General features: G+C 39.4%; 1 protein-coding gene across 1 annotated transcript; it reads right to left on the bottom strand.

The window, feature by feature from the left end:
• Window positions 1–14,660: 14,660 nt before the first annotated feature.
• On the bottom strand, window positions 14,661–15,035 carry LOC124927274. Its single transcript, XM_047467668.1, has one exon. The coding sequence runs from the start codon at window positions 15,033–15,035 to the stop codon at window positions 14,661–14,663; it is 375 nt and encodes a 124-aa protein (XP_047323624.1).
• Window positions 15,036–19,402: the final 4,367 nt, after the last annotated feature.

Raw genomic sequence — 19,402 nt, 5'->3', positions numbered from 1 at the left:
ATAACATTCCTTATCTTTAATTAGTAGTCTAGGGGTCTTAAATGAAGATAGACTTTAAATAATTGTACAAAATTATTTAAAGAAGGTGTGTACCTGTTGCGTTGATGTTCAAATTTAACAAACCTTGAAAATATCAGAAAAAGGTGTTAGTGAGTATAACCAAACAAGGCCTTAGCAAAAACATTTGTTTTGGGAAACATCCCGTAAATTTTGAGAATTGATTTCTGACCTCGGGAATACTATTTTGAGAAAATGGGGTTTGGTTCTAAAATAGTTTTGGTTTTTTTGAAAGTTGGAACCAAACTGGCCCAAGGATTAAATCCTAGGTTCGAGTTCCGATCTTGTCAATCTGGGCTTAGCAGGGTTTGAGAGGTTCAATCTTGTGTGAGGGTTCAAATAGGCATAAGGATGGGGTTAAGCGTAACGGTCTTAGGTTAAGTGGGGATTTGATCCTAGGCTAGGGCTAGGACTTGGCCTAGGCTAAGATGAGGCTATGCTGAATTGGTGGTCCTAGGTTAGGTGTCAAGGTCAATCCTAGGTCAAGTGGCAAGTTCAGTCCTAGGTTAATTTGGTCTAGGTTAGTTTTTTCGGTCCTAGGTTCACGGTCCTGGGCAGATTACCTCGGTCATAGGTCAATTTCCTCGGTCCTAAGGCAAAATTTTTGGACCTAGTGTTCTTGTTTTGGTCCGAAATTTCAGAAGGCCATAACTTTTGATTGGGATGTCCAAATCACAATCCGTAAGTTGCAGTAGGTTCATATGACCATGAATAACAAAATCCTTAACATAAATCATGATTTAGAAGAGCTTAAGAGGATAAATTTCAAAAAATACTATTTCTAGGTCAAATTTTGGGATCTTTTATATAATGCCATTTCAAGGCCTGATTTTTATTCCATTAGCTTTGAAATGATGAATATAGTTAATACATACCAAAACAAGAACATCATTACTTCATTAAAATGGTTTTGGAAGATTGAATCAAAATCTAACTTTTTTCAAAAACCAAATTTGATCAAACATGATCAAAAGGGTGAAACAGTTACATGGAATTTATCCCTACATGTTAAGAATAATGTATAACTACTAATTGAATAAACAAATCCAATTTAGAAGCAAGAACATGAAATTTCAAAAATCCAGGTTTTTAACATTTTTTTTCCAAAATTTCAATTTGATCAAACATGATCAAAACATGATTATAGTTATTTAGAAATCATCCAATCATGTATACAAACATGTAATACAACTAATTGAACCAATAAAATCAGATTAAAAACAAGAATATAGAATTTTAAAATTCAAATTTTCAAACTTTTTTTCTCAATTTTTAGTTTGATCAAACATGATCAAAACTTGATTACAGTTGTATAGAAATCATTCAAACATGTATATAAACATGTATAACAACTATCTGAACCAACAAATTCAGATTTAAACCAAGAACACAACATTTCAAAATCTAATTTTTAAACTGATTTTTGCAAAATTCTATTCTAGGTTGAGTTGATCGGTTTTCTTTCAACAAAAAGCTTATACATGATATATATAATGTTTCTCTACAAAAAAATCGAACAATCAAGCATAAGAACACGGCCAAAGTGATCAAACAAGAAAATTTGAAGAAATTCAGAATTTTGAACTACAAATCGAAAATGAAGTCTTCTAAAATCATACCAACAGCTGGAAAACATTCCTAGGAAGTATTGTAAGTGATCTAGAAGCCTCTATCGAAGCTTGGCTCATCGGAGAAAGTTTTGCAAAAAATTGTTCTTGGCCGGAAATTGCAGGTTTTCGATTGAGGCGATTTGATGTGTAATTTGCAATTATTGTTTGATGGATTGGTAGTAGAGGGGTAAAAGACTATTTATATTGCTCGAAGGTCGGCTGTAGAAAGCCAATTTAAGTCATCTTTGATCGCTGGCGTTCTTATCCCTAATTTGTGGCAGTCTTATCCCAGGGAAGATAAGGTTTCTAGAAAAGGGGGAAACGTAGGTGCTGACGAGGGAATCACGTAGGCGAAAAAATCAACAGATTTGATCGCCTGTGGAAGAAGCTAGAGCTTCTAGAAGAAACACATCGGCGAGTTATGTCTGGTTCCATTAGCGGTCAGCCTGGTTGACTAATGAGGTTAGTCTATCCTGTTAGTTGATCCGGTGCGGGCGCACACGCGTGGTTCCGCTACAGCTGAATTTCTGGCGCGCTCTAGGCTGTCGGATGAGATCTGGGCGCTCATATGATGGTCCAGGATCTTGCTGCAAAGTTTAAACATAAAAACAACAACACAGGATTATGCAATTTTAAATTTTATTTAAAAGGTTATTAAAAATCGAATTTAATTCCTTTTAAATCCATTTTTTCACCAATAATTTCACAAAAAATATTTCTAGATTCATAATAACAATTATGATAATGTTTTATTTTTTTTTTTGGAATTTTGGGGTATTTTATTTAATTGATTTAAGTCATGAATTAAACATAAATCATGAATAAATCATAATTAAATATTTTAACACCTTCCTTGTTCTAATTTGGGTAAAATATATACAAATATTTTATCCTCAAATTAATTTTTGAATTTTAGAAAGTTTCCTTAATTAAGGTTTAATTATGACAATAATTAATCCTTAATTAGTTTTAATTCCTTCTTTTAAGTTATTTTGAATATAAAAATCCAAAATACTATTTTAATATTATTAAATATTATAATATTATTTTGCAAATAGGGTAAGTCAAAATTTCATGCTTACAGAATGCCCCTTTCGAAACGAGTTTGAATAAAACAATATTAGTTTTTGGAAAACGTTGGTTAGAGGTTTGATCATAAAAATTTGCACCCTAACCTACAGTGAGGTAGAAGGATAAAACCTGGATGGCAATAGCTGCTAGTGGGGAGTCATCACAATGACTCATGGTTGGGGAGATTACGTGATCTTCCTTTACCTATTGTTTTATGTCGGGGATAAACTATCACAATAGTCTTATCATGTGCCGGGAAGATCACAGGGTGTTGTTGGGGGTGAGTCATGACAATGGCTCATTCTCTTCTTTGTTGAATCTTGCATAGGATAAACTATGACAATAGTCTTATCTTGTTGGGGAGTTAGCAGGGACTCCAACTAGGGATGGATTACTACAATAATCCTATCATAACAATGACTGATGGTGCCTATCAACAAATAAGACTCACATGGGGATTAAAAAAGAACTCTTTGTGGGGAGGAGTCTCTTGCTAGTAAGACTACCTATCGGGAGGTGGACTCTCCTGAGGAATGCTCTCTTGGGAATACAATCCCACGGGGATAGAGGTACAACTCTCGGGGGATAATGATAACAGTCATACAACGTCCATCAACAAATGGAATCCGCTACTAGAGAGTAGTCATTACAATGACTCTCGAGGATGCCTGTAATATGATAAGAATCACTGTAGGAGATGATATCCACAACTAGGAATTTTCTGGGGAATGAAGAGAATTCTCCATTGAGGATGAAGGAAAACATTCTAGGTGACGTGACAACAATCACGTTGGGTGGTAATAACAATCACACTGTTTTGTAGCAACCGTCGCTCTATGAGGATGATTACAATCGTGCTGAGAATATAGGTTATAATAATAACATATGGTCAAGATGAGTGGCAACAATCACTCTAGTAGGGAGTGGTCATGGAAATGATCGATACGGATACCTATCAAGCAATAAGGCGTACTCTTGCTGGGGATATGTGAAAATATTCGCTCTGAGGGGAATGGGTTATAACAATAACCCTGATGGTCGCCAACCTATTGGGGATGGGTTATAACAATAACCCATATGTGGACGCCGATCTGTTGGGAATAGGTTATGACAATAACCTATATAGATGCCTATTGGAATAGGGCTTTAAGAATCATAACAATGATCTTATGTGCCTATTAACTAGGGCTTTAGATAGGTCTTGTACGGAGTGACCTTCACATCTGATTGAACCTCTTGCGTCTGCTGGGGATTGTTTTAGAGAGGAGTTGTCCTGATCGACAACTTTTCTTTCTTGAACCTGAAAAAGTGTCCTTCTCAACTAGATTAAAACCGTTGACTCCGTGGGGATTTAACACTTAGGAAGCTTCCCATAGAGTTTTTCTTTGGCCTTGCGAAGGGTCCTTCACAACTAGGTGAAATTATCGACTCTTTGGGAAGTTAAGGGAATGGTTTAACAATAACTTTTTCCTTTTAGATTTACAAAGTGTTCTTCATAACCTGGTTGACACATTAACTAGTTGATTTTATCACTCTATAAGGTGGAGAGCTTTAACAAAAGCTATTCGGGGAACGAACTATTCTTAATTCTGTCTTAGATAAGGTTTGAAAGCAGAAGAAACCCTGGTCTTACCCATGTAATAGGGTGACTTAGATTCAAAACGTGTTCTAGGCTAAGACACGAGCATTCTTGTGTTGAAAGGGATTGTCTCGTTTCTGAAAGATCCCGAGCTCCTTATTCTCCTATGTTAAGATATGGATGATAAATTTGATTTCGTGCAAACGATTATCCAAGATATTGACTTGCGGGGAAGGTGACCATGAGAATCATGTTTAGTTATATTTTTGGTTGCTTTTTCCGTGGGCCGCAATTCTTCAAAAGTTCGATTATTTTGGGTATCATCATAGAGAGAGTTCCAACTTTTTGGTTGGGGAATTTTTCTCCTCTTTTTGTTTTTGACTACCGAGTATATCTAGTGGAATCGATACGTTTTGCTCTTGCGATATACATCGGAACAGTCGCCCGAGTGAGCATAAACAGTGATTTCAACACCTCAACGTACACAAGAGTGTTTTATATTTTATTTATTTTTTGGTCCCTGAGGGTGTCGGGAAAATGACATGTTCAACTCTTGCGATAGTCATCGGGACAGACGCCCGAGTGAGTATGAACGATGACTTCAAACTGGAAAGTAACCGATAGAAACCGAAGATAACTTAGGCTAAACCGAAAAGAACAAAGATAAAACCGAAATGATCATAAGGGTGTTGAACAGAGATACACCCGGTGCGTGCAGCAAAATGACCGGGTGTAGGAAGGAGTGACCTAATATCCGCTTGAGGTGGTGTGACCGTTGGAGTGACGGTTCCTCCTCTTCCATGCCTTCTCAAACCGCTCATAGAAGGAGTCGGTTATTTCCTTGGTTAGCACTTGAGCTTGATTGAGCCCTTCACCCGGGCATGTTGGAACTCCAAGTTCCAGAAGCAGACAGCTTATTTGAGGGATGAGACCGACTGATTGAACACCAATCATCCAGACTAGGACGTCGAACAGTACCCTCGACCAATTGACCGGTGTGCCAGTAGTTATAGCAGCCATCATGTTGAAGGCAGCGGTGCAGTATGTGTTGGTCACATCCCTTCCCAAGATGCCTCGACCGACTACATCATTGAGGAGCTGGTATTCAGCTTTCAATAGTGATTTAGCACCGTGGTCATCCACCGGATGGCTTGACCGGGAAAAAGCTAGAGAGATCTCGACTTTTAGTTCAGCCGGTATGTTAAGGTCAGTTAGCCCCTGCTTTGGGAGGTTAAAGCATCTGGCAAAGTCATTCTCGGTAATGTCAAAGACGATACCTCCTACCTTTGACTGGATGTGGGTGTCAAAGTGTGGAGTACCGCGAAAGACCCTGGCATTATAAAAGAACTCCAGGACAGACTCAGAATAGATGACATGTTTGTCATCTAGAAAGTGTTGAAGGCCGGTGTCTTCAAGTGATTTGATCATTTTGAAGATCTCATAATGCTCAGTACTTTGAGCAGAGCTGAAATCCACTTGAAGGATGTTTGGGAACTGAGACATTTTGTCTTAGTGAGAGAAGGAGGTATATAACTTGTGATTCTTTTGTTTAAGGTATGTTCAACTTATATACTAGTGGAGAGAGAAACCTATTATCCAGGTATCACAGGTGATAACGTCTATTAACCATAAGATAAAGAGTTTTGCATGAAATAGGCATGTCTGCAACCTAGGATGTTGGTCATAGACCTAGACCATGAAAGATATCAGATCTTCACGTCTTTTTTGGTGCGACCATTTTACTTTGAAAATGAAATGTTTCAGAACAGATAAGTTTAAACGCAGATAATTATTCCACTTTTGTTTGAAGTTTAAATAATCTAAGATAACCTATTTCCGAACTGGTAAGTTATCAGTTGTTCATCCCGATGCAGTTATTTGGTGCAAGCACTGAATAACCGGTCGGTTTACTCTGTCTGATAGACCAGGCGGTTCTTCCATAGATACCTTGAAAATTTGAAGTTCAACAGTTTAGGAGGAATCACCGGTTTCATCTGTCCGAACCGATTTCCCTTTTAAGCATCCTTAGGGAGGATCTGACTAATGTCGGTTAAACCGAGAGTAAGTCTGAATTGAGAGAACTTAGCTTCCTGTAGAGGCTTGGTGAAGATATCGGCTACTTGTTGATCAATTGGTACGTATTCCAACCGGATATGCTTCAGCATGACATGTTCCCGGATGAAGTGGTGCCTTATGTCAATTTGCTTGGTTCTGGAGTGTAGAACCGGATTGTAGGTGATTGCTATGGCACTTGTGTTGTCACAGAAGATCGGAGACTCTTCGGCTATGACTGAAGTCCGTCAGTTGTTGTTGGATCCAAAGGAGTTGTGAGCAACAGCTTCTGGCCGCCAGGTATTCAGCTTCTACGGTTGATGTGGCCACCGATGTCTGTTTCTTGCTATGCCATGAGACAAGCCGGTCACCTAGAAATTGGCATGTTCCGCTGGTGCTTTTTCTATCAATCTTGCAACCTGCATAGTCTGCATCCGAGTAGCTCGTTAGGTTAAAAGATGAATCCTTTGGATACCACAGGCTGACATCAGGTGTTCCCTTTAGGTATTTCAATATTCGCTTTGCGGCTGTGTAGTGGGATTGTTTTGGATTGACTTGGAATCTTCCACACACACCAACTTCAAATAGAATATCCGGTGTACTTGCTGTCAGGTATAGAAGAGAACCGATGATGCCCCGGTAAGCGATCTGGTCTACCGATTGACCCTCATCATCTTTGTCCAATTTAACCGATGAGCTCATTGGAGTAGCCGCTGAGGAACATGTGTCCATCCATAATTTCTTTAGAAGCTCCTTGGTGTACTTAGGTTGACTTATGAACGTTCCTTCTTCGAGTTGTTTAACCTGAAGACCTAGGAAGAAACTTAATTCCCCCATCATACTCATTTCAAACTTGTTAGTCATTAGGGTTGAAAATTTATCACATAACTTAGGATCGGTTGAACCGAAGATGATATCATCTACATAGATTTGAACAAGTAGGATATGTTCCTTCTTTTCAAATTTAAAGAACGTTTTATCCACCGAACCGATTGTGAAGTCATGTTTTAACAGAAATACGGTTAGTGTGTCATACCAGGCTCTAGGTGCTTGCTTTAGACCGTATAAAGCTTTGTTTAACCGATATACATGGTTTGGAAATTCAGCACTTTTGAAACCGGGTGGTTGTTCAACATACACCTCTTCACGTAAGTCACCGTTCAAAAATGCACTTTTAACATCCATTTGGAAAACCTTAAAGTTTTTGAATGCAGCAAAGGCTAGAAAAATCCTAATAGCTTCAATCCTAGCTACAGGGGCAAATGATTCTTCAAAATCAATGCCTTCTTCCTGTTTGTAACCTTGTGCCACTAATTTGGCTTTGTTCCTCGTGACCAAACCGTCTTCATTGAGTTTATTTCTAAATACCCATCTTGTTCCTATGACCGGTTGATCTTTCGGTCTGGGGACTAGGTACCAGACTTTGTTACTCTCGAACTGGTTTAATTCTTCTTGCATTCCCAAGATCCAATCCGGATCTGACAATGCTTCATCTATTCTTTTCGGCTCAATCTGGGATATGAAGGCGGAATTAAAGTATTCCTCCAGAATTTGACGCCTAGTTCGAACAGGTTCTGAAGGGTCACCTATAATTTGCTCAGGAGGATGTTTAGTGTTTCTTTTGAAATTCGGTTCAGGGATGTCTACCAAATTACCGTTTGCTTGATCAAGGCTAGACATATCAGTAGGCTGAACAGGATTGTGAGACCGACCGATTTCCTCGATTTGGACCGAGGTGTCAGCTTCTTGTCGTGGGACAGCTTGATCCGGCTGGGTTTTAATATTACCCATTTGGTCATGGACAAATTGCCTGAAAACCGGAATTTCATCTTCACTATCAGAGTGGATATTGTTGTTTTCTAATCTGTTGTGTAGATCAAAGCATGATGCAGTATTACTTTCAACCGATTCATCGAAAACAACATAAAGTGATTCCTCCATGGTTAAAGTTCTATTGCTATACACTCTATATGCTTTACTCACTGCTGAGTAACCTAACATGATTCCAGTATCGGTTTTTGCATCAAAAGCAGAAAGGTAGGTTTTACCATTTATATGAATGTAGCATTTACACCCGAAAATCTTAAGGTACTTAAGGTTGGTAACCCTGTTAAAACAAATCTCATACGGTGTTTTGTTGTGAAATTTGTTGATCAGAGACCGGTTTTGTGTATAACATGAAGTGTTGATAGCCTCAGCCCAGAATTTCTGAGCAATGCCCGAATCGGCTATCATGGACCGTGCGGCTTCCTTGAGAGTCCGGTTTCTTCTCTCGGCCAGGCCATTTTGTTGAGGAGTCCTAGCACTAGAAAACTCGTGTCTAATACCGGATTCATCAAGAAATGCGGTTAAAGTACTATTGGTGAATTCGGTACCTCGATCACTTCTAATGCTATTAATGCGAGTTGATTTTTCATTTTGCAAACGTTTAATGAGTGTGATCAAGTTTGATGCGGTTTCTCGTTTAGATGGTAGAAATATTACCCATGTGTACCTAGAATAATCATCAATAACTACCATGGTGTAAAGCATACCTCCTAGGATAATGACCTGAATCGGTCCAAATAAATCCATGTGAAGAAGATCTAAGCATCGACTAGATTGGATATTTCCTTTACTTTTAAAAGTTGACTTAGTTTGTTTACCCATTTGACATGCTGAGCAAACCTTATCCTTGTTAAATACTATGTCAGGAATACCTTCAACTAGCTTTTTACCGCGAATGTAGTTTAAGGTTTTCATGTTCAGATGGTTTAATCTCTTATGCCATAGCCAGGTTTGATCAGTCTTAGCTATCATGCATACAGGATATTCTACTTTAGTTTTCCAGTCTACCTTGTAAATATTTCCTAGCCTATTTCCGGTTAGTAGTATAATACCTTGTGAGTTCTTAACTAAGCATGCATGTTTAAGAAATTCTACCGTGTATCCAGCATCACACATTTGACTAATGCTTAGCAGGTTAAAACGTAGGTTTTCAACTAAAAGTACATTATTAATTGTTAGGTTACCATGGACAATCTTACCCTTGCCCACAGTTCTACCTTTTGAGTTGTCACCGAAAGTGATTAGTGCACCGGTTTTTATTCTGATGTCGGTTAGCAGGTTGTTGTTCCCGGTCATATGCCTGGAGCAACCACTGTCCAAATACCATTCAGAGTTTCCTAGTCATCTCTTTAAATCCTGCAAAATGTACATATTTACAACTGTTTGGTACCCACATTCACTTGGGTCCACATGCGGTTAGTCCCTTGGGCATCCAGACCTTGACAATCCGGACAGCTTTCTTTGCTAAGGTCTTGACCGTCTTTTTGGCACTAGGTTTTGGATATCTCGGTTTTTCCATGAAGGTTTTAAATGAGGGTGGTCTTTGGTTTGTCCTAGGCGGTTGAGGATTGGCTTTCCTATTTTTGAGCAGGTCGGCTTTTCTTTTCTCAGGGTCAAGCCACTTCTCAGAGTCGGTTGGACCTACATAGTTTAGTTTTTCTGCCGTATAGTATGCGGTCAATTCCTCTTCAGCGGTTAAGGAACTTCTGATGAAACTTATAAAAGGAAGGTCATTCTTTGAGAGCCTTACTTTCTCTGTGGGTTTTTGGTCTTTGGATCTATCCTTTTTGTATCCTAAGCCGAACATGCAAAAAGGATGTCTGTAATGACTACATATTTTCTTTACCATGTCACTGGATCTCTTATATGCGGCCATTTTATATTTGAGTCGGGCATTTTCTTCCTCGGTTAGCTCTCGAACTGGTTCACTAGACTGTCCGGTCTTAAGTGGTGGTTCAGGTTCTAACTCGGTTTCTAAGGTAGGAGTTTCATCAGGTTCTATGATCTCTGGTTTGGTTATAATGGGTACTTCTGGTTCTATCAGAATGGGTACTATAGGGTCGGTTCTAAAGTTGAGTTGCTTAGGTAACATGGCTAGTAGGTTCATATACTCTTCTACCATATCATTTAGTGCATTATATAACTCATCTTTAGTAAATTCTTCACAAGGAGAGTCAAATACCTGTTCCTCATTTTCCATAAGGCATGTGAGTTCATCATCACTGTCACTGTGAGCCCATAAGCTTCCTCCATCATCGGCTATCAGTGCTTTCTAAACCTCACTTCCTTCACCAGTTTGTTGGTAGTTATTTCCGTTATTTTGGTTGTCCGGTTTCCGGTCATCCCTCCTCGGTTTTCTTCATTCCCACTTGAAATGTCCCAAACAGTTACAGTTATAGCATCTTACATTGGATTTATCACCATAGTTGTAGTTGGTCGGTTGGTTTCTTTTCATGAACCTCCCAAACTTCTGTGCAAGCATTGCCATGGCATCCTCGGTAAACTTTTCGATGGTTCTGATCGGTGTAGGTGCAGGTGCATGTGCAACCGGTTCTGTGGATGTGATCAGTGCTCTGGTTGAGGTTGAGGCCGAGACTTCTTCTTCAGTCCTAGATCTCATTTCGAACTCATACGCCTTAAGATCTTCGAATACATCATGTAACTTCATCTTACTTAGGCAGTTTGATTCCCTCATCACCATTGTCTTTATATCCCATGCACTTGGAAGAGATCTTAAAGCTTTGATGATGACCTCCTTGTTGTCATACCTCTTGCCAAGAGTTGCTAGCTCATCTAACACACCAGTGAACCGGTCACTGTACTCCCTCATTGTTTCTCCCGGTTTCATCTTGATGCTTTCAAACTTCTGAGTAGCTACCATTACCTTGTTTTCCTTAGTTCTTTCATTTCCCTCATGGATCTGAATAACCGTGTCCCATGTTTCCTTTGCAGTTTTGCAGTCTCTGATCTTGTAGTATGTGTTTCTGTCCACACTATTAGAGATCCAGTTTCTAGCATGGTTGTCCAGGTTATTTCTTCTCCTATCTTCAACTGTCCACTCTTTTCTGTCCTTATCAATGATTATCGGTCCTTCGGCCAGAATGAACTCCATCTCATCATCCAAGGTGATTAAGTGTAGGTGCATGCGTGCCTTCCAGTTAGCAAAGTCATCACCTTCTAGAATTGGTGGCCTATCGAAAGACATGCTTGCTTAAGTATTGAAACTAACTGCTCTGATAACAATTGTTAGGTTCTAGGTCGCGGCTGGAGGACCGGGGTTGGGCCGGTTAGCGCGTCTCACTCAAAGGGTGGTGATTAATCCGGTTAGAGATTAACACCGGGGTTTCAATACTACACAAAATGTCACAAACCCTTGAACCAGGTTCAAGCGCGGAAGAGGTTTGTTTCAGGTTGAAGCAGCACACTCACGAGATAGGCAGAACCGGTTCTGGATGATATAAGTTTGAAAATTGATGGGTTGGTTTTTGTAACCTGATGATTCGGTTTGGATAGTGTAAAGTCAGTCAAAATGGTGTAGGTCGGTTAGAATGTAAAACCAGCAGAAAGTAAATAGCAAGACAGGTTTTTTATGGATGTTCGGAGATAAAACTCCTACGTCACCCTTTCCTCTCGAAACCGCGAGAAGGATATTCACTAAGGAATACAAATACAATCCGATCGAGACTTATTTCCTGCTCGATAACACCCTTACAATTTACACCGAAATTGTAAAATACACACTTCAACTTTAGCACTTAGGCTTTTTCTAGAGAGAACACTCTTATCACTTGTGGATTGCTTGTTCACTATGTTTCCCTGTGTTCCGTTTCTTGTCCCACTTATCGCTCTTGTCCCCCTTTTACTCCTCTTCAGCTGCTCCTTTTATAGGTGAAATATGCCAATGGTCATATTTCACTTTCTTGAATCTGATTGGCTGAGCAGAGGTTCAGTGATTCAGACCTGGCGGTCATCTGTTCAGACCTGGCGGTCAACTCTACAGACTTTGCAGTCTGTTCTTCCGGTGTGTAAGACAAACCTGCTAGGTTTGTCTTTTACTTAATGTGGTAACTGTTGGTTAGACAGTTGTCTGTACTTGGAAGATTACCTTTCTGATTTATCCCGAAGTGGAAAGATCCTGTATGACGGTTTTCTGCAGCCTGCAGACTGTCCTCAGACTTGTATGAATATGGAAATGTTCAGTCTGTTCCTTTGGTATCATTCTCAACAGATACCCGAAGTATCTTCTTGTGCTGGTCGGTCATTTGACTTTTCACCGAATGGCTTCCGGTGTAATTGGTTTAACCGGATTGCTTCCGGTTATTCCTTTGCCTTGTAGCTGATTGGCTGTCTTGTTTTTTCCGGTTCTTAGCTCTGGCCGATCCTTTCTTTGTGCGGTCATGTTTCGAATGTTCCTGGTCGGTTTAATAACTTGACCGGTTAATCTTCTTAGCCGGTTCATTTGTTTGACCGGTCCGGTTCCTTGTTCCTGCATGGAAGGTTTATGTGTTAAGTTCTGTGAACCGGTCTAATTTTATCTAACAAGGAGTCTTCCAGAAACTCAAGGTTTTGATTCGGGAGATCAATCATAGTTTGATTAAAGGAAATGCCCTTAACTTTCGCCCTTACTTATTTCCTAAAATCCTTATCACCAGTTGGTGGAAAGAACCAGGGTTCCCACTGTCCTAAGATCCTGTGGGGGATAGAACTAGAAATAGTTAATTTATTTTGAGTTTGATCATCTTGAGATTACTAAGCTTCTTGAGCTTACTGAGCTTCTTGAGTTTACTGAGCTCATTGAGACCAAACCTGTATAAAGGCTGCCTACATATCTTCCATTTGTTCTTGATATATTCTTTTATTTTTTTTGGAAGAATCAGGTCTCATGTAGTTCTCCCATTGTTGAAGATGACGTAGTTGTACAAAACTAGAGGTCGACAAGTCCATTCAAAGTTGAGAACTAGTTGGGGATTTCCAACGTAGTAATACAATACTAGAGGTAGATTAGTCCACTCTCAGATGGGGACTAACTGTTAGGGAAATGCCTAACAAGGTTAGAGCTTCGATTAGTCCACTCCTGGTTGGGGACTAGCTCTAAGGGATTGACATATCGTATAATACTAGAGGTCGATTAGTCCACTCATGACTGGGGACTAAATCTGGGGGATTGTAATATGGTTCTACAAGACTAGTGGTTAGATTAGTTCTTTAGAGGTTGGGGACTAATCCTTGAGAATATTGACATAGTCGAACAAGACTAGAGGATAATTAGTCCACTCTTAGTCGGGACTAACTGATGCGAATTATGACATATACATACACCATTGGAGGTTGGTTTTTCCAAGAGGACTTAATCCTGGTAAGGCTGGATCGGAAGCCGACGTGATCTTACTATGACTAGATTAGAGCTTTGGTAATCCTGCTAAGGCTAGATTAGAGCCGTGGTAATCCTGCTAAGGCTAGATTAGAGCCGTGATTGCGAAACGATATTAGACATAATATCGTTTTAGGGCGTCTAGATTGCTTGGAGCAATAAATTCTTTGCCTTCAACTATCGAAAGGCGAACCACACCTCCAAAGAGGATTTTCTTGATGAGGAAGGGACCTTCCCATCGTGGTCGGAACTTGCCCCTAGGGTCTAACAGTTCATAGATTAATTTGAGCACCAGATCACCTTCTTTTAGGCTTATGGGTTTGACCTTTCTGTTAAAGGTATCGGCCATTCGTTTCTGGTAAGCCTGGGTTTTGCATAACGCATCCAACCTGTGGTCTTCTATCAATGTCAACTGGTCGTATCAAACTATTACCCAATCTTCTTCAATGACATGAGATTCCAATAGGACTCTTAGTGTGGGGATTTCAATCTCGATGGGTTGTACGACTTTCATACTGTAAACTAGTGAATAGGGAGTCTCGTCTATCGATGCTCGAGCAATCGCACGATATCCCCATAAAGCGAATGGAAGCTTTTCATGCCAATTCTTATATGTGTTGGTCATCTTCTTGATGATCCTTATCATATTCTTATTTGCCGCTTCAACCGCACCGTTGGTTTGAGGTCGATAGAGTGAAGATTTGTGATGTTCAATCTTGAATTCTTTGAGAAGCGATATAACCTTTCCTTAGAAGTGTCTTCCATTATCCGAGATAATAGCATGAGATACTCCGTACCTAGCTATGATGTTAAAACGAATGAATTTTGCTACCTAAGTAGACTTGAGGATCTTATAAGATGATGCCTCGACCAATTTAGAGAAATAGTCGATGACTACGAGTATGAACTCATGTCCATTGGAAGCATGGGGATAGATTTTCCCAATGACATCAATGCCCCATGTCGAAAAGGGCCATGGTGATGTCATGCAGTACAACAAAGATGCTGGAGTATGCTTTAGATTAACATAGATTTGGCATTGGTAACAACTTTTCACGTAGCTAACACACTCTTGCTCGATGTTTTGCCAATATTATCCGAGATAGAGTATTTTCTTGGAAAGGACTAGTCCATTCATGCGTGGACCACACGCACCTACGTGTACTTCTTCTATGATCCGTCGTGCCTCGGGACCATCAATGCAGAGCATGTTTTGACCATCAAAAGTTCGTCTGTATAACTTGTTAGCTATCCAAGCATAGTTTGTGGAATACTGGCGTAGGGCTCTTCGTTCCTTAACTTGGAAGTGGGACGGATATTCTCCATACACAATGTAGTTTTGAAGGATATCGAACCATGGTTTGGTGGGCACTTGAATGGAGGCTACCACTCCGACTTTGAAATTGGATTTCTGTTTCTGACGGATCTTTAGAGGTTTGACCTTAATTCCAATAAGAATTTGGGTCATAGCTGTTAGCGTGGCCAAAACATCAGCAAAACAATTTTGGCTTCTTGGTACGTGTACAAAAGACACATGATTGAACTTGTCGATGAAACATAGTATACAAGTGTGATAGGGTTTGAGATTTTCTCCTCGTACTTGCCATGTCCCATTAACCTAGGATATAACCATATTAGAGTCACCAACTACGTTTAGTTTAGTTGCTCCTCTTTCATATGCGAATTTGGGACATGAGAGACATGTTTCGTACTTAACCTCATTGTTGGTTACAGAGTATTCTAACTTAATAGAGATGGGGTTGTAGGTTCCCTAGGGATCTATTAAGAGAATTCCAATTCCGTAGCCATGTTTGGAGGAGGCTTCATCAAACATTAACTTCCATGTGTCTGAAGAGATATACATTATAGAGTCATCAGGAAAGTCGATTTCGAAAGAAGGCTCTGCTATGATAGGTTGATCTTCTAGGAAGTCTGCGACATCGTTTCCTTTAAAAGATTTTTGAGCCGTATACGTGATGTCGTATTCGGAGATCATCATCATCCATTTAGTGAATCTAGGCAACAGTAGTGTTCGCTGAAATAGATAATGGATTGGGTCAAGCCAGGACACCATCTTGATGGGGTGGGCTTGCATATAATGTCTTAGTCTTTTGGTGACCCATGTGAATGCCCATCACACTTTCTCGGGTGTTGAATAGTTCAATTCATACCCAGTCATTCTCTTGCTCAGGTAGTAGACGAAAATCTCGAGTTTATCCTCATTTTCTTGAGTCAACAGGTTACCCATAGCCGAGTCTGTCATTGTGAGATAGAGAATTAAAGGAATACCGGGCCTTGAAGGCATAAGGACCGGTGATTACTTTAGATAGTCCTTAATTTTGTCAAAAACTTGTTGAGATGTGTCATCCCATTGGAATTTCTTATTCTTTTTCAGTAGCTTGAAAAGAGGATCACAAGTAAGAATTAGTTTGCTGATGAACCGACTGATGAATTGGATTTTGCCGAGGAAGCGTCGGACTTCTCACTCATTCTGAGGCGCAGGCATAGCCGTAATGGCCTCAATTTTGGAGGGATCAATTTATATTCCACGTTTGGTGATGAGAAATCCTAGCATCTTACCAGCGGTAACTCTGAAAGCACACTTCTTTGGGTTCAACCGAAGCCGATACTTTCGAATTCTTTGCAAGAATTTGTCTATGTTGGGAATATGACCATGTCAATCCTTAGACTTTACGATCATGTCGTTTATGTAGACTTCCACTTCTTTATGGATCATGTCGTGTAAGATCATCGTTACTGCTCATTTATAAGTAACTCCAATGTTTTTGAGACCGAATGGCGCGACCTTAAAACAAAATGTGCCTACCTCCGTGATAAAGGTAGTCTTCTATTTGTCTTCTTCCACAATCAAGATTTGGTTATATCATGAGAATCCAACCATGAAAGACAAGAGCTGATTTCCAACAACATGATCGACCAGAATGTCAATGTGGGACAAAGGAAAGATATCCATAGGACTAACTTTCTTCATATCGCGATAGTCTACACACACGCGCATTCTTTTGTCCTTCTTCAAGACGGGAACCACATTGGCTATCCATGTGGGGTAGTCCACAGTTTCAAGGAATTTCGCTTCCAATTGCTTCTGGACTTCTTCTTTGACCTTGGCAACAACTTCGATTTTCATTCATCTTAACATTTGTTTAACGGGTTTCGCCTCTGGATAAAGAGGAATCTGATGTCGAATGATTGCAGGTTCCACTCCGGGCATATCCTTGTAAGACTAAGCGAACACGTCTTTATTGGTCTTTAGTAATTCGATCATCTTATGACGCTCATCATCACTTAGGCTTTGTCCAATCAACACGATTTGAGGATCGTCCTGAGTATTGAGGTTTACTTCGATTGTCGTTTCGGTTGCGGAATCAAAGAAGTTTTTCATTTCGAAATTAAATTCAGACTTGAATGAAACATCATCATTATCTGACATATATTCGAAACTGTACTCTGACGTTTTATTAGATGCTTTATTAAAAAAAGAAGATGACATCTCATCAGGATTGTCATTATAATCTTCTTTATTTATTACAACATTAGACACTATTTCACAGTCCAAAATGGGTGTGATGTTGCTATCAACACTCAGGCTGATTATAGGAGCTTTATCAACTTTCAGAAGGTTTATGGAGTTTATCTTACAAGAGTCTTCATCAACAACCACGTTCTCGTCCGTCAAAGAAAGATCTCTGACAAGCTTTTCCAGGGTTTCATGCCAACAAGCAATCCTTTTCTTAATCATATTAAGGGATGAATTAGGATCAAAAGAACAATCTAGAAAGATTTCGAAACCTAGAGAGCGAGTTTGTAAAATTCGGTTGAAGAAAGGTTTGGGGAAATCGAAACACAGTGTGGTTTCTCTTTCTCACACAAACTGTCCATTTAGGGTTTGAGGAATAGGTATAAATTGTTTAGAGATTTTACCTTTCCTAGATTCCTCTCTCTATGTCATAGCATAACCGACACCGAAGTTATCTGAGTTGTAATAAGACCAGGGGAAAGAAGTCATACCGGTAGCGTTCGACCTTAGACCCATCCCTGGGAAATATTCTATTTTCTGCATGAGACGCATGGAGATTGCGCTGTAGGGAGGGAAGTCAGGAGTGGAAGATGAGTCTTGACCTTGCCTAAATATAGGACAAATGTCGAATCCACTTAACTCAATCTCTGGGTTAGTGGAATGAGTTGAACCGATGAAGGTTTTGACGTATTTCTCACCTTATATGGTGACGAATTTGCCGTTAACCATGAAGCGAATTTTTTGATATATGGTGTAGGCAAGAGCCTTAGCCTGATGCAACCAAGGTCGTCCCAAGAACAGGTTGTACGATGGTCGCATGTTGATTACGCATAATGTTAGAACATACAAAACTGTTTATAATTTTCCTCAACTTTTTCAACCGGCCAAATAAATACAACTTCTTTAAACCGGACAACAATTACGAGTTTTGAATATTTATTCTAAATAATCAAAAAAGGAGAAATTGTTAAAGATATATAATTGTTAGAACTTATGAAAAGTTTAATGAATAAGATAAAACTAAGTTCAAATAAATATATATGTTGGGTCAAATAATTTTGACTAAGTGTTGAAATAATTTAACCATTGAGATTTTGATGATGAAATGACTTATGAGTTTTGATGCAGGTGTATTGAAATTATATTTTATAAGACTTGACTCTAATGAGGGTCATTAGACCGATTTTGGCATTAAATGCATGGAATTATACGTACAGTCTAACTCAACGGAGTTAGACGTGTAGTCAAATAATGCATAGAATTAGACGTACAGTCTAACTCAACGGAGTTAGACGTGTAGTCTAATGAATGCATAGAATTAGACGTATAGTCTAACTCAACGGAGTTAGACGTGTAGTCTAATGAATGCATAGAATTAGACGTACAGTCTAACTCAACGGAGTTAGACATATAGTCTAATGAATGTATAAAATTAGACGTGCAGTCTAACTCAACGGAGTTAGACGTGCAATCTAATGAATGCATCGAATTAGACGTATGGTCTAATAGATATTCGGAATTAGACGTGCAGTCTAACTCAACGGAGTTAGACGTGCAGTCTAATATAGTTGCAATTAGACGCAAGTCTAATGTACACGGAATTAGACGTGCAATCTAATATATTTGCTATTAGACAAATAGTCTAATATGTGCGGAATTAGACGTGCAGTCTAACTTAGCGGAGTTAGACGTGTAGTCTAATAGATTGTGAAAGTTAGACGTGAGTTTAACTCCTTCAGATTAGTCGAAGGTAGAACCGGAATTAGACGTGCAGTCTAACTCAATAGAGTTAGACGTGCAGTCTAATGGTTATTGGATAATTAGACATATAGTCTAATTAAGTGAAAGTTAGACGTGAGTTTAACACCTTCAGATTAGTGTGAGGTAGAACCGGAATTAGACGTGCAGTCTAACTCAGTGGAGTTAGACGTGCAGTCTAATGGTTATTGGATAATTAGACGTGTAGTCTAATTAAGTGAAAGTTAGACGTGTGTCTAACTCCTTTAGACAAGTTTGAGGTAGAACCGGAATTAGACGTGCAGTCTAATGGTTATTGGATAATTAGACATGTAGTATAATTCTATTAAACCAGGCGGTCTAATAGACTCTGTTATTAAAAAGGGATGTTTGATTTCATTAGACTGATTTTCACAATCCGTCTAACTGAAATACGTCTAATGCTCAGCTTAAGCAGTATGCTTGAAGCTAGAATTTATCTACCCATGTGCTATAGCCGTACCCTACTCCTGCACCACTTTCTAGTGAAGATCTGTACATCAACTATATGCATCCAACCA

Source organism: Impatiens glandulifera, chromosome 1 (genome assembly GCF_907164915.1).
Source record: "Impatiens glandulifera chromosome 1, dImpGla2.1, whole genome shotgun sequence".
Taxonomy (NCBI): Eukaryota; Viridiplantae; Streptophyta; class Magnoliopsida; order Ericales; family Balsaminaceae; genus Impatiens; species Impatiens glandulifera.
Note: the sequence above shows the minus strand (reverse complement) of the source record. Positions and strands in the feature narration are given on the sequence as shown.